The 14,754-nt window shown below is 40.5% G+C and overlaps 1 protein-coding gene across 1 annotated transcript; it reads right to left on the bottom strand.

The window, feature by feature from the left end:
- Positions 1-921: 921 nt before the first annotated feature.
- maea (macrophage erythroblast attacher, E3 ubiquitin ligase) lies at positions 922-9,605 on the bottom strand. Its single transcript, XM_028416831.1, has 9 exons — positions 9,519-9,605; positions 6,371-6,553; positions 4,855-5,058; positions 4,562-4,684; positions 3,957-4,033; positions 3,745-3,853; positions 2,952-3,085; positions 2,592-2,787; positions 922-2,504 (listed from the first exon to the last, which is right to left on the bottom strand). Exons 1-9 carry the CDS (start codon positions 9,585-9,587, stop codon positions 2,409-2,411), a joined length of 1,191 nt encoding a protein of 396 aa, XP_028272632.1. The 5' UTR covers positions 9,588-9,605; the 3' UTR covers positions 922-2,408.
- Between the last annotated feature and the right edge of the window lie 5,149 nt (positions 9,606-14,754).

Below are 14,754 nucleotides of genomic sequence, written 5' to 3'. Positions count from 1 at the left end.
GCAAATCAACCTACGCTACCTACGACTTCGCTGCTGTAATGTTTTCCTATCTTGCTGTGGAGTCCCTAAATAAATATCGAGAGTCTGTTCATTCCTTTGATAAGTGCAAACATTCCGTTACTATGGCAACAACCAACGCTGCACGCTGCACACCTATAGTGCCGCGTACGCATGCGCGGAACTATATACTCCAGCTGTAGCCGGCTTTGTGGCCTCGTTGCGCTTTCTTCGTGCTCCGGCTTATGGTGACAGATGTTGAACCTCTGTTAGGAACGTGCTGCTTCGCATCATTTAACTGAACACCACTGCCTTCCGCCATGATTGTTCTTGTGGGCTCACATGTGTGCGCTTGCGGGTGATGGTGAGAGTAATTAATTAATCGGTGACAGTTTTTCTGGCGATTAATTGCACATGATACGATTTTGCACAAGCCTAGTTACAAACTGAGGACTTTGGAAAAAGCTTCCACTCCAAATATATAGATTATACAGAAAATTAATTATGAGTGCATGAGCACACCGTTTTGTCTAGCTGAGACCTGATCTCTAGACTATTTTGTGACATAAGGCATGTGATTTACAAGATTAAAGGAGTTTTGGCCAGCAGAAAAATCATTTGCACTGCTTGATCAGCCATCAGACAGTTTACTGGTAGATGATCAGCTGAACAGCACATTACCATCTGTATGCTTGTTTTTCACATCTAACCCCCCAAAAAACAGCCTGAACACAGAATCCTGACCCTCCTCCTATTCAGATGTAGTTTCAGGTGAAAGACGTGACACTTTGAGTACATTTCCATTTCCAAAAAGAATAGGTAGTGAATCGTTCACCTCGTCACACCTATCACAGGTTATGGTAATGCTCATTTTAGAACCTACCAGAGCAAAGAGGGGGGAAAAAACAAGAAGAAACACTGAAATCAAAGTTCACTGAAATGTTTATGAGGAATATTGCTCATGAAACAATCCCCATTTCTATTCTACCAAGACAAATACACAGGACAGTCTGCGTTTCCACAGATACAGCTCCAAATCATTAATGGACACAAACAAGGTGGACTTGGTTTGTCGATAAACAACAGATGGAAGAAATGACCGACCACAAAACTGATCATCTTGACACAAATCTGCATTTTTTTTGGATTTCCTTGTGTGGGTGTTCCAGTTTAGGCTGAAAGTTTACTTGTGCAATAGTTGACACAGAAGTCAGAATACCTTATTAAAGTCCATCATCATCTACAGTATGTTTGAAAGTCATAAATGATGAGAATGGTGATCAAAAGTTTTCCCTCATCTGCCTCAAACAGCATTGTAGCGGTGGCTCAAACAAAGGCATGGGACTACATGAAAGGTTCTTTTAATGCTTTTGAAAACCCTGAAATATTGGTGCTGTGAGTTTATTAGCAGTCAGTGTTATTATTTGTTTGGGAAAATAGTTATAAAATTAAAACCATGAGGGTAAATTTGAATAGTTTTAAAAATCGCCAGGGGTCTATGTTTTAACCAAAATAAAGATCAAGCATTATTTTAGATTAATCAACCACAAGTTAAAGGAAGACAGTTCATTTGGAAAAATATTATTATTACCCAAACAAAATCATACCGAACAATATATTTACTTTACAGTCTATCCGCTTTAGAACACCCCAGTTCAGTTTAAACAGCTAGTTTCACAGAATCTTTTTTTTTTGCCACGACTTTGCCCCAAATGTTCTAAACAAGGATAATCAATTGCTAATATTTACATTTGTAAAGGAGCTTTGTTCAGCCTAAAACAGCTCCAGTTTCAGGAAAGTAAGTATCTAACAATATTCCCCCCCAGTCACTACCAAGAAACATGACTAGAAGACAAGGGATGTCAACAGCATGCACACACAATGAGATGTGACCAGGCAGCCATGTCCAGCAAGTCAACACTTCTCTGCTATGTGTTATTATATAAGTAACAAAATGGAACAACACTATAAAAAGTCAAAGTAACCCCAACATTTTTATTTGTTATAGTAAAATCAAACATCTACCTAGCAGTTGTTCACTCCCGTTAGTCCTTTTCTCTAGTTTCTAAACATTAGAGTGAAGACCTGTAAGATAATGATAATGGTAATAGTCCATGTGCTTGAATGGATCAGACCAAACAACTTCTAGCCACATCTAAAACAGAGTCTCAAAGGAGAAGAGCCTAGTTTCAGTGAGGTAAAAATGGGAGAGGGGAAATTGGATGGGTAACTTGATGGTGTATACAGAACGGGTGGTTGAAGGGCATCTCCGGTGTGTCTAAAGGTGGGAGAGGGGAAGACGGGCACTGGATCACAGCTCCACGGGTGGCTCCGAGTAGGCCAGGTCACAGGTGATGGGACAACGGGCCATATTTGATCTTGTTAACACTTCAGATGTGTCAGCTGAATGATCACATGATATAGACTTTCTCCGCCTGAGAGAAGTTGAAGACTTCTTTGGTTCTGGGACACACCACTTTGTCATCTTGGCGGATGGAGAGAAGCGACTGAAACAGACAAACAGTTCTGTGATGTGCATCAACTTTAAAGTAATGTACTTTTGAAGTACGTTTGCCATCTTGCAAAGTACTCACATTGTAGCCGTAGACGTATCCATTAGGCAGCATCATGGGAGGGTTGTTTTCATTCATGACCTCCCCAGAGATTTTACAGACTAGTCTGGAGTTGGCACAGTGGGCCATGGGGAGAGGCTGGGCCAACTTATTGAGAGATTTACTGCACACTGGGCAGTCTGGATTTTTGGAGGTGCCATCCTCCTTGTAGCACTGACTGGAAAGGGCGAGAGTATTAAGGATCACAAATCCACAACACATCGTTCTGCTTCTAGCCGTGGCAGAGGTGTAAAACTGTAGTGAAAAATGAGGCCAAACCAAACCTGCTTGGGCTTCACAAGGTTTAAGTCATAGGGCTAAGAACAAGTAAGTAAAGGATACGGTGTCTTGATAGCAGACAGTCCGGCCTGTAGAGTGATAGTGAAGACAGAGTTGTTTCCCAGCTGGTGCAGTCTGTAGTTGTCATATCGAAACTGCTGGATCAGCATCTTCCAGCGGGCTGGATCCAGTAGATCCTGACGAAAAGGAAAGAACAAAACACAAACGTGTTTTCATGCAGCCATTTTGACAGGAGGTGGTTTATATAATATCAATATATATAGATAAAACTGATATAGCAACATTCCCTCAGGAGAATTTATAATGTTTTAAATCTTCTCTAAGTTTTTATCCAGCTTGTGCTGATAGTGGCAACATTAATATGAGCTTGATTTTATTAGTTAGTAGTTGTTTAAGTAGGCGTCGTCTTTGGCATCATCACTTTGTGTAATGAAACAAAACTTATGCTAATGTACGTTATAAATATGGTGCCTGAGGAACATATTGGCAGAGGACAGAGATTCTCAGTTAGGCTTCTGTCATACTAGCAAAGATGCCAGTTTGGCTCGGTCACCCCACACCAAAGAGAGAAAATAGAAATAAAAAAAAAACTGTAAAGTAAAAGCTGCTACTGAAAATTGCTGCTGAAGGACAAATCTGTAGAAGCACAAAGAGGGACTTGACTTTATTTTTGTTAAAGACAAGCGAGGCCCTCTAGTGGCTGCTCTGTTGCTCTGGCTGGTGTCCTACCTGAGCTTGGTTAAAATGTAAAAACATAATGCATCCTTACTTATTGATATTGAACCGTTTTTTTCTTATTCATCCATAGCTGCTGGTGATTTCAGTCAGTTATTACCTTGTATGGTGAGATGTGTGTATCCGATGGGAAAGCCAGCATGCCCATCACCTGCCGAACCTCGTCCAACTGTCCCCCTTCTGCTTGGCTGAAGTGCTTCCTCGCGTGTCTGGTAGAGACAAAACAAGCTCTGTGAGTAAAATTCAAAACACATACAATAGGAATAATTATGCTGAAATAACTAGGCGTGTGTTGTGATTCATGTCACGAACCGGACTGCATCCATGCGTTTGTTTTGTCTGATGAGCTCGATAAACTCCTGGATTCGTAGACTGAACTCAAGACAACTCTGCCAAACCAGACACAAAGTGAAGCACAGTTTAAACCACAGAAAGAGCAGCATCTTTGTGTAGCAGACATAACTGAGGCCTCTTATTTAGGTTTCATCTTTCACACAAATTAACTGTTAGAACAGAAATCAATTGATTCCTGTGTCAGCTATACTAACAGTATAATAACGGTTATGACTTTCCCATCTTGTTTTCCTGTATTTGAAACCAACCAAATTTCACAAACGCTCTCTATATGAATGTGGAATGCTGACTGTCAAAGTAATAGCGAATAATGTTGACTATACTGTAGGTCTAAACTCTACAGCGTGCTTTCTGAGTGATCAGAATAACCTTGAATCAATAATTTACTTTCCTGCTTGTCTAAGCAGGGCAAATTCACAGAAAGTAACTATATAACAGGGATGCTTTTCCTCTAGTTCAGCTTGATATTCTTTAACCCCTTTTGTGTTATTGGCATTGGTATTAGATATTCACAGGCCTTAATTTTAACATACTGAGACTCACAGGACTAAAAATTGAGCTACCTTCATCTTGCGGAGCCGTGACTTATTGTCATGGCACCAGGCCAGGCAAGTGGCTGTCTCCTGCCTCTCCAGTGACTCCTCCACTTCCTTAGCTGTGAGGAACATCTCAATGTTCACCAGGTCCTAAAAATCACAACAGCACAAGCAAAATAAGTACAAAAGAGAAGCCATATGCAACAGTGCACTTACAATTAATGATCTCTACGTACTGGGAAGGATCTTAATTGAAGCAGAAAATTCCCACACAGAGATATCTAGATACTTTATTGAACCCCAGGGGGAACTTCAGTTACCTCTATACCACTTTGTCTGGCCAGTTTAACAGCTGTGTTGTAGTAGCCACAGCGCAGCAGATGCTCCACCATCATGCGGTCCATGCGCTTCTTCTTCCACAGATTGACTGAAGCTGGCTGGTCGCTGCTATGCTCCTTCAAGTGCTCGATACGGCGCTTACACAGCTTGGCACTCTCATCTTCTGCTTGAATGGACTCTGCAGCCTACGGGACACAAAGCAGTTGAAATGTGCATCAAGTAAAACAGGTGCAAGTTTCAGTTACAGAGTGTTCAGTATTTATGGTTGATGGAAATCTGAAAAGGTGTTTTGGACATATGACCGAGCTGGAAGAAGTCCTGACTCAAAGCCAAAAACGTCACAACTTTGAACACTAGTCCAAGTCTAGAAGGACCAAACAGCTGCTTCCTGTTCCACAGATAAAACATAACATGTTGGACGGAAACTGGACCATCAAAACAAAGGCTGGAGATCACACAAAGAAAAAGAGGACACAGCATTCACTAAGTACACTGTATGCACTTTAGCACTTCTAGTGTCTGCTATGCCCTAGCCTCCAAATAATTATAATTTCCACTAAGAACATGCTGAACATTAGCAACAGACTGGAAAAACTAAGAGCACAAGTTATGCTTTGATTGCATGTTTGGTGCCTTTTGAGGCACAAAAACAACTTGATAGAGAACCTGCCAGGTAGTAGTATTCTTTTACAAACACACACAACCCACCAAGGTCTCAAGGCTTTAACATTAATAGAGAAACCGCCACTGTAAGAGGTGTTTTGTTAACAGAGGCAAATGATGTGGCCTTTAACAGTTGCCTGTACTATAAAGCTAGTGTGATATATTTCTAATACAACTTAACAACTGTGCCTAATAAAAGATTCACATCGGTGTAGCAGAAGCTCGAAAATGTTCACGATTAAAGCCGACAATATGAGCAATTTTTAACTGCAGACAGCACAAAGAGAGGCTAATCTATTTTCCACCCTCCTTAAAGAAGTGCAGAATGGCAACAACCAGAATTTAGCTTATGAATAAATCAAGGGCAGTGAAAACAAACCAGGCTTTTTAAAATATTCTTATAACTTAAAACAAAGATTGGGTTACCATATAACATCTACCATATACAACATGTCTTTGGCCTTCAGATTTTTAATTAATCTCTGTGTGAGCCCACTTTCATAACTGGTCTCACATATTTAACAGCACAGGCTTTTAAGCTATGAAAAAAACCCTTCCACAAACATAGCTGGGATAGATGCATTTTCGGTAATGTGAAGACATCTTTTGCTGCCTCTGATCATCCATGTAATCATTATTTTGTACAATCCAAGTAGAGAAGATGCTAGAAATCACATTAACTGATCAGTTTTATGTGAAATCAAACAGAGTGTGATTCCACCAAGGCCACAAATAACGGTTATGTTATACTTCCACCAGGAAAGAAAAGTAATTTGTCAGAAGGACTCATTTGTACACACAGAAAAATGTGTGTTTGTTGTCTGTGTCTCTCACCTTTCTCTTCAGGGCGCTGAGTTTCTCCACCACTCCATCCAGCAGTGACACCACAGAATCGACCACCGGGAAGCTGCTCAGCGTCTTCTCCAGCTCTGCCACCACCATTGTGACGTGACTCGTCTCCCGATCGATGTTCTTCTGAGCTGCTCTGAAACGTTTGTTTAGAGTCTCGTATGGCACCTGTGAAGATGAAGTCACAAGATATTAACCCTAATGTATCCAGTATGTATTTTCAGGCTTGGTACAGGCATAGCACAAGTACTTTACAAGCTGCTATTACAATATGAAACTTACATTGAAAGTATAAAGTGTGCAGTAATAGATTTTTGGACCATTTTAAGTTAGTGATGAGAATTTCAACATTGGCTTCACCTATTTTTCACCAAAATAAAATTGCCATCTTCCACATATGAAACTCACTGAAGTATTTATTACAAACAGAGTATTTTTCTGTAGTAAATGATAAAAACCATCTCAAAATGTAATTCACCGGTCTTTGTTTATTCTTTTTTGAACACAGCCGATTCACACACCTCATCCTGACAACAAAGAGGACTTAACACACAAAACAGCAGAACAGAGAATGTGCCCCCTCCCAGTGAACACATTGGCATGTAGCTGGAGTCTTTGCACGACTCGGCTTGTTGGGCACAAAGCATGATGAAAACACAGCTTGACAAAATAACTGAGGAACCATTCACAACCTCATCTTTTTCACTTCTAACTCACAGGGTTGTTTAAATGTCATGTATCTAACAAGATCCATTAATAAACCAAACATGGCTTCTCTCCCTTGTTTTCTATAGAGGATTACTTTGCACATAACTAGTTTCATGTGACTCGTTTTCTTTCCAAAAAGAAGAGGAGTGCTTTGATCCATTCAGATCATTTATTTCTTTGAAGTTTGAGCCAAGTTCTGGGGAAAAATACATCCAAACACGATTGTGTAAATCTTGATTGACTAGTGTAAAACCTTTCAGCAGTTATCCCCCCGCTAGATAAAAAGCAGTTCAACTACTGTGTTTAATCGGCATTTTTTGTTTTTGGTGACACTTGGCCACAGATCAATAAATCAAAAGTGCGAGTCTTGACTGCCAAAATGTAAGGGAAAGCCAAATTATATTTATAGAATAAAGTAAGTAATATATACTTGTAATTTAAAAGCTGTGAGGAGCTCAAAGACTCACACTGATACAGAGCATTGGTTATTTTAAGGAATTATTCAATTATGTAAAAAGAAGCTTCTATAACTAATTTCTACAATACTGTGAAATACAGGTTTAACTACACAATGGCTGCAAATAAAGCATGAAAAATCTGTTCTGACAATGTGCACAGTTTTCCCCTTCTATATGACCTTGATTTATTGACAGTGTAAATCAGCCATGAAGACATCAGACTGTCATGAAGTACTAGGCTGACAATGTGTGAGTGTTATGCTTGTCTTTCATGACACATTAGGAAACAGATCAATTCAATTCATGTGACTTATTAATACTGGTATACATCATTGAATGGTTAAGGAGATTTGTAGTAAGCTGTAATGATCATTTGATGTCCCTTAAACACAAACACCACTGTGTGGGGGCTGCTTGTTAATACAAACCACTGTAATATTATTAAGGTAAATGACATTGTATTTATGTAATGGAGTAACTGCACAAATTAAGGCTGCCATTTTCTTAATGAATGCATTGATCTGACACCCACAAGGACACAATATAGAACATATGCTGAATTTGTTAGCAATGCAGACTAGAAGCTTCCTCTGTCTGTCAACATTTTGATATTTCAATTCTGCTTTACATAGCTCTAAATGTAACCACCTCTGTTCCATTACAGATGTAGACTCCTATTTTAAGCCAATTATAACCATCAGTCCTGTCTTAAAATGGTGCCCATCATCTTACTGCAGCATCCAAGCAAATACAGACACATCCCCAAAGCACAGTAATGCATTCTCAACACAGACACATCTGAACAACGCCAGCAACACGACAAGCCTGGTTCTGCTTCTTATGGCAGCATTACGCCACTAGTAACCACACAAAACCTGTCATATATATATATATATATATATATGTACTCACAGCTGTGCAATATAAGACGAGAGACGGCTGAACACAGGGAGCAGCCCGGACTTGTTTCAGCTCGGCTTTTAGCAGTGGTGTCGCAGTAACGTTATGTGGAATGGAGGAACGGTGCGTGTGTGCGGCAGCAGGCTGTGATTTCTCTCACTGGCCATTTTGAAGTGCAGAGAGGCAGCAGCAATCTGATGACACTGCGCTAACTCGCAGGACTGTTTCTCTGCCTGGCAGCGTGGGGTTACGGGCTCTCCCCGTCTGAGAATTCAGCCGATCTATCTTCCAACAAAACACGATTTTCATAAGTCGACCATACGCACCCGGTAGGCTCTTCCGTCTATGCAGCGATAATGCTGGGTAACACTGGGTTTAAACACAGCAACCTAGCTAACGTTAGCAGGCCAATCACGTCTGCATGTCATTTCTTTGACGCCGTGCCTGACTGTCGAAGGGACGAGCAACCATGTTGTTTATTGCACTGTCAGCGATTATATTGACTGTAACGTGTACTGATCTTTAAATAAATCCCGATTTTCTCATATCAAGCTACACATGTTAGCGTAGCCGTTACATTTGTTCACGTTCAAGCACTTCAGTCACCACGCAACTACCCAACATAACATTACTGTGCCGGTAGGTGCACAGATAGGTAGCACACAATGACATATGTTCCCTGAAACGACCGTCATGTCAAAAATAACAGACTTAAAACTTGAGCTAACAGCTGTGGGGCCTCTAGCGCTTATAGCGGATTGAATTCTTAAATAAAAATAAATATAAATATTTATATAAGGCAGTGAACATCACGCTAATTAGCCGTCAGCTAATGCTGATTATCTGCACTCTTCTCTATCGCTTCATAAACACAGGTAGTTACTGGACAGCAGCTACCTGGTTAAGCTAGCTCAGCTACCGTTAGCCTCCCTGACAAGTTCGCTACCCTCGCTATCTATTCAACTTAGAATTTCCTTTTTTCCGATCAAAAAACACGCGTATGATATATTTTGGCAACAAGACAGCGAGTTGACTATTACGATATAGCTGTTTATATATTTGTTTACCTTCAGTGTGGGATATTCTTGGACTTTGAGAGCCATAGACAGTTGAGATGCTGTCTCCTGCACCGCCATCTTGGTTTTGTGGTTTTCTTGTGGTTGTTTGTGTTTTTTTTCTACCAACTCAGAATGACCTAAGTGTTCACTACCGCCATCTGGTGGGACGGTGGCAGCATTGAGTTAGGATGTGTTGAATGATCAGTGTGTTTAACAAGTTATCACAAAAATAAAAAACGTACAGAGGGAGGAATTTACATTTATTTATTATTATTATATATATATATTTTTATTTTATTTATTATTTATTTTTTAATTTACATACAGTATACATGCACTTTAGCACTTTTTCAGTAGTATCAGGCCGATAGCAGTGTGTATAATGTAGTAATGGACATTGACATAAGGATATTAAAGTTTGTTTTTCACATGTAAAGACTTGATAATGATGCTGGATTATGCTCTGAGAACATTTTCTGAGGTTTATATATATATAAATATTGTATTGTATTGAGCTTTCTTGAAGACGTTTCGCTGCTCCTCTAAGCAGCCTCATCAGTTCTAACTTGTTTGGTGGGTAAACAGGTTTATATGTTGTTGTTGTTGGAGACACTCAGTGGGTGGATCTGTGTAAAAACTTACAAACAATAGCTCTAATTGTCTGTAGTGTCCCATTATTTGAACCTACTGTGGGTTTTTAAGCACATCAACTGAAACGAAAACTTTTTGTTGAGGATAAATGATGAAATTAAATGATGTATATATTTATTACTACATGCAGTGTAGACAACATATCTTATAAAATATGTTATACACAGCTCACACTTCACAGGTGCACCCACCCACTGTATCCCAGCCACATGTCTTTTTCTGTGTGCAGAGCACCCCCACCCCCAGCCATGGTAAACGTGCTGCCATAGGCTGCAGTCCAGTGCCAGCCTGTGCTGATTGGCTGGTAACAACTGTAGTCATTTACAATTGGCCCATTATCTGCTGAAGGCCACACCTCCTTTCTCCACACACACACTCAGAGCTAAGAACAAAGTGGAACAGTGGACACACTGACAGGACAGTGATGCAAGGTTTGTGATGTGTTTTCGGCCCCATATCAAGCGCTTCCTGTGTGTAATTTCCATGTGTGTGCGAGTGTCGGTGTGATAGCGGTGGCTGTGCTCACAGCTCGCCTCTGCACTTTGTTTATGGTGTGATGAGATAACTCTGTGCCAAAACAAATAAGGGGGAACAACTCTCCCACTGTAAAGGTTGAAGGTTGTAATAAATATATGAACTTGTTGTTTATTCACGATGAAATTTGCATAAGATAGATTTTGCCGTCATCAGTTTTGCTATACAAACCTGAAAATCCAAATTGTTAATAACAAAACAGCACTATCTCCTGTGTGAGTCATAAAGCACACCACATTTAAATAAACGGTTACCGGTGTTTCCCCCGGTGTGGTACTGGCTATGAAGGGGAGGAATTCTAGTCCCATGTCACTGGCTGGCCAGGTTAATGTCTTACAGGTGATGCACTGATCTCTGTTTTAAAATATTACAGGCCAAACTGTGCAAAGAACCTCAAGAACAAAAACTAGGAAATGTAAACACCTATTTTAATAATGATTAGGTAAAACTCAAACTCTGCTCCAGCCTTTTAATTGAAAGGGTCTCTGTCTTATCTGAGCGTAAATGGCACTAATGGTAAGAACATTAAAGACATTTAAAAATGTCACCTTGATGCATGTTCAGCGGTAGACTGAGACTACCGAGGAGCAGCACAGAACGCCACAGGAGGTCCTTCCTGCCAGTGGCCATCAGACTGTATAACTCCTCCCCTTTCTGTAGGGAGAAGCGCTAGATAATCATGTCAGGCATCACTGTCATTCCCTCCACTGGTCTATATTATGTTTACTTAGCACCTTACATCTCCATATTTGTATCCATGTATCATATATTGTGCTCATACTGCGTACTGTACTCTTTTTTGGATTATAGTGACACTTGTACTTATACTCTGTACTTAACTGCATTTATTGTGACTTGATACCTCTGGCACAAGAATTTCCTTCGGGATTAATAAAGTTTTATCTTATCTCATCTCATCTTATCTTATCTTATCTTATGTTGGTGTATAAGGATGTATGTTTTTTACAGATTAAATAGCAGCAGGTTAGTTTACCTAGCTAACCTCTAGACCTTGACCAGCTTTTACTTTTATTCTTCACCTCACTTACTGTGCTCCTGTTTCATCCTTGGTTCTACTTTGCTCTTCCCTTTTCCTCATCTTCCCCTCTTCTCTCCTCTCCTGTTTCTCTTCCATCATCCCTCCTTCATTTCTTCTGTCAGTCTCACCTATCTTACCTGTTTTCACTTCTCTCTCTCCCCTCTCCTCCACACATTACTTACATTCTTCACGCCTGCTGTACCCACCTCTGCCTACAGTAGATTAGATTGCAGTATCTGCTCTGTAACATCCACATTGTTCTGCAGCTCACTGTCAGCATCTATAAATCCAATTTGCCCTTCACACATGTGCCTGTATGTGGCTTCAAACTGCGTGTTTTCTGCCTTTGCGACGGGTACAGTGTGTCCTTAGGGTCCGTGTGTGAGTACAGTCAAGCATGTTGCGCATCTTTTGCATGTGTCCTGGTTGCAGCAGTATTATTTTGCAGTGTGTGTATCTGTGTTTGAATGTGCAGATTGTCATTACATTTGTTTTGCAGCTGCTTATGCAGTGTACATGCATTCTGCTTGTATCTTTGTAATTATGCGTGTGAGTGTGTGCACTTGTGTGTGTGTTTTAGTGATAGCTCTAGGTCTCGTTGGCTGTCAGTCTCGATAAGGCCAGTGGTTGGGAGGAGTTAGTCGGGGCTGCTGCTCGCCTGGCCTCCGCGTGGTGGATCTGCTGAGAAGGAGCTGAACCATTAGACACGCTGCAGTGACTACAGAGAGAAAAGTGGGAGTGGGAGGGTGGAGATGTATGGCGAAAAAGCCTGAGATGGGGGAAAAAAAAAAAAAAAAAGAAAGTGAAAGAAATGCAAGCATGAGGAATAGGGATGGGTGCAGAGGCGGGGGGCGATAGAGTGTGAACGAGACTGAGAGAGAAATTGAGAGGGAAAGACGACACAAAGATGTTCAGATATAGGAGGTGGTGGCAGAGGGAGAGGCAGACAGAGGAGAGGTGATAAGGAAAGTAAAGGCTGTAACGGCTGTGGGAAATTTAATAAGCACAATGTTAGGTGGTGAAATCTATCTGTCCTCAAATCTTTGCCTTTCATTTCTAACCTCTCCACATTAACAAACACTTGTTCCTTCATTCTGAGAAGCATTTTGTTCACCCACTCTCCTACTTTCCCCCCATGGAGCTTGAAACTCTGTCCTTATTTAGAAGCACCAAGTATGTTTCATGTTTCTTCTACCTCCTGGGGAGTGTTTGTCTCTTGTGTGTACGAGTGAAGATGCCTTCAGCCGAAAAAGCAGCAAGACAGAAGTGTCTGTAGCTTCCCACATGGTTGACACTGGGCTGTCAGTTTCAATTTGGTGTAAGACCTGACACACCTAACACATTCTTTGTAACAGATAAAACTAGTGATCCTTATAGTTGCTGACCTTATAGTAATATCATCTGTGTGTGATAGTGAATGTCAGCCACTAGGCATAATTTGTTGCGTTACACCATGATTATTATAGGAGGGTATTAGACAGCCTGAGAGCTTCTTTTTCAAACAGCATGCGGCTGCTGCTTTCCTCAGTGTGGAGTAAAATTCAGTGTATTACCCCTCACAAATCCCTTAATTCCCATAGCAAATTATTAAAGTAGCTGTAGAGAGCTGAACATAATTTATGCTTCAGCACGTGGGCTGTTTCTCGCTACAAATGTACTCAGAAACAGACTATTTATATTTGCTGAAGTGGAACATAAAGAGGAACAGTGTTACAGAGCTTCAGAGAGGTGGCTGCAATTTCAGATGTGACTGTAAGACAAACTTTACACAACAAACATTCATGCTTTTACCACTTCCTCACTCTACTGCTGCCAAGACATTAGACAGAAATGTCGTGCTTTGCTGCTGCATAGACCTCCACTATGAAAAGGGCAATAAAGGTGTGCAACTAGAAATATATCAGGTCAGGAAAAAAATGTGCAAGAGTCAGAAATGTTCTCACACAACAAACTGCAGGTTTCAGCTTCAGGGCTTAAAATTGAAGCCTGTACTCAAGTGCCAAAAAACTTACAGTTCTTCAAATAACCACTAGAGGCTTGGTGAGTCAATCTTCAACTCTCTTTGACTCACAGCCATATAAAGTGAACAATGTGAATGATGGGAGAGAAAGAGAAGCGGTGGTAAACAAAGGTGTATAAAAACAACGGATTTGAACAACTCACCCACTGGCTGTCTCTGACATTTACCAATAGTGAGCATGTGATGTAACTATCATTGCTGTTAAACTAGGTTAGGCCCTGGCAGTTAAGGGGGCATCTGAGGCTGCTTATATCGCCACGATTATCAAGTGTCCACATGTGAGAAAGAGCGGGAGCAGGTACAAAGATGCTAATCAAACCAAACCAAGGGGATAAAGGGTTTCAGTTTTAAAAACATTTTTGTACATAATGTACTTTTAAAAAATCACTACAATAGTAAGTGAATGGACATTGGACAACTGTAGATTTATTTAATGGAGTCAGTCATTTTATGATCAGAAGCAGATCTTACCTGATGATGATGGGAACTGATGTTAACCCTTTTTTCCAGCTGCATGTGCTGTTACAGCATGTTTAGTTATGTAGTATGTGGATTAGTCATTAAAATGTTCAACTTTCACGGTCATTAAAAAATATACATACACAATACATGTGTTCAAAAAAAGTTTGTGTGTCTCTAAAGAAAGTAAATCATAAGAATAAAAACCCCAATTCATTTGGTATTTGCCATTACTTATCAAGAGCACACAGTGATTGGAGTGTTACAATATGTTATTTATTACTACAATAAAGTTTTATGCGCTCTGCAATTATTTCACAGACAGAAAGAACAACTTTTTCCTCTCTTGCCGCTGCCTTCTAATTGCATAACTTCTTTCTTTTCTTTTTTCCCCCTCTTGGTTGCCTTTCAGGAAACAAAAGATGAATTTTGGCCAGCTTTAGCTCCTCCCCATTCCTGCTCTCTTTCACACACTCATACATTACACTCAGTGCTCTGTCTTCCCCCTCCGTCTCTTTTATACTCTCTTTCCTTCCTGCTCC

The sequence above is a fragment of the Parambassis ranga genome, chromosome 10 (genome assembly GCF_900634625.1).
Source record: "Parambassis ranga chromosome 10, fParRan2.1, whole genome shotgun sequence".
NCBI lineage: Eukaryota > Metazoa > Chordata > Actinopteri > Ambassidae > Parambassis > Parambassis ranga.
Note: the sequence above shows the minus strand (reverse complement) of the source record. Positions and strands in the feature narration are given on the sequence as shown.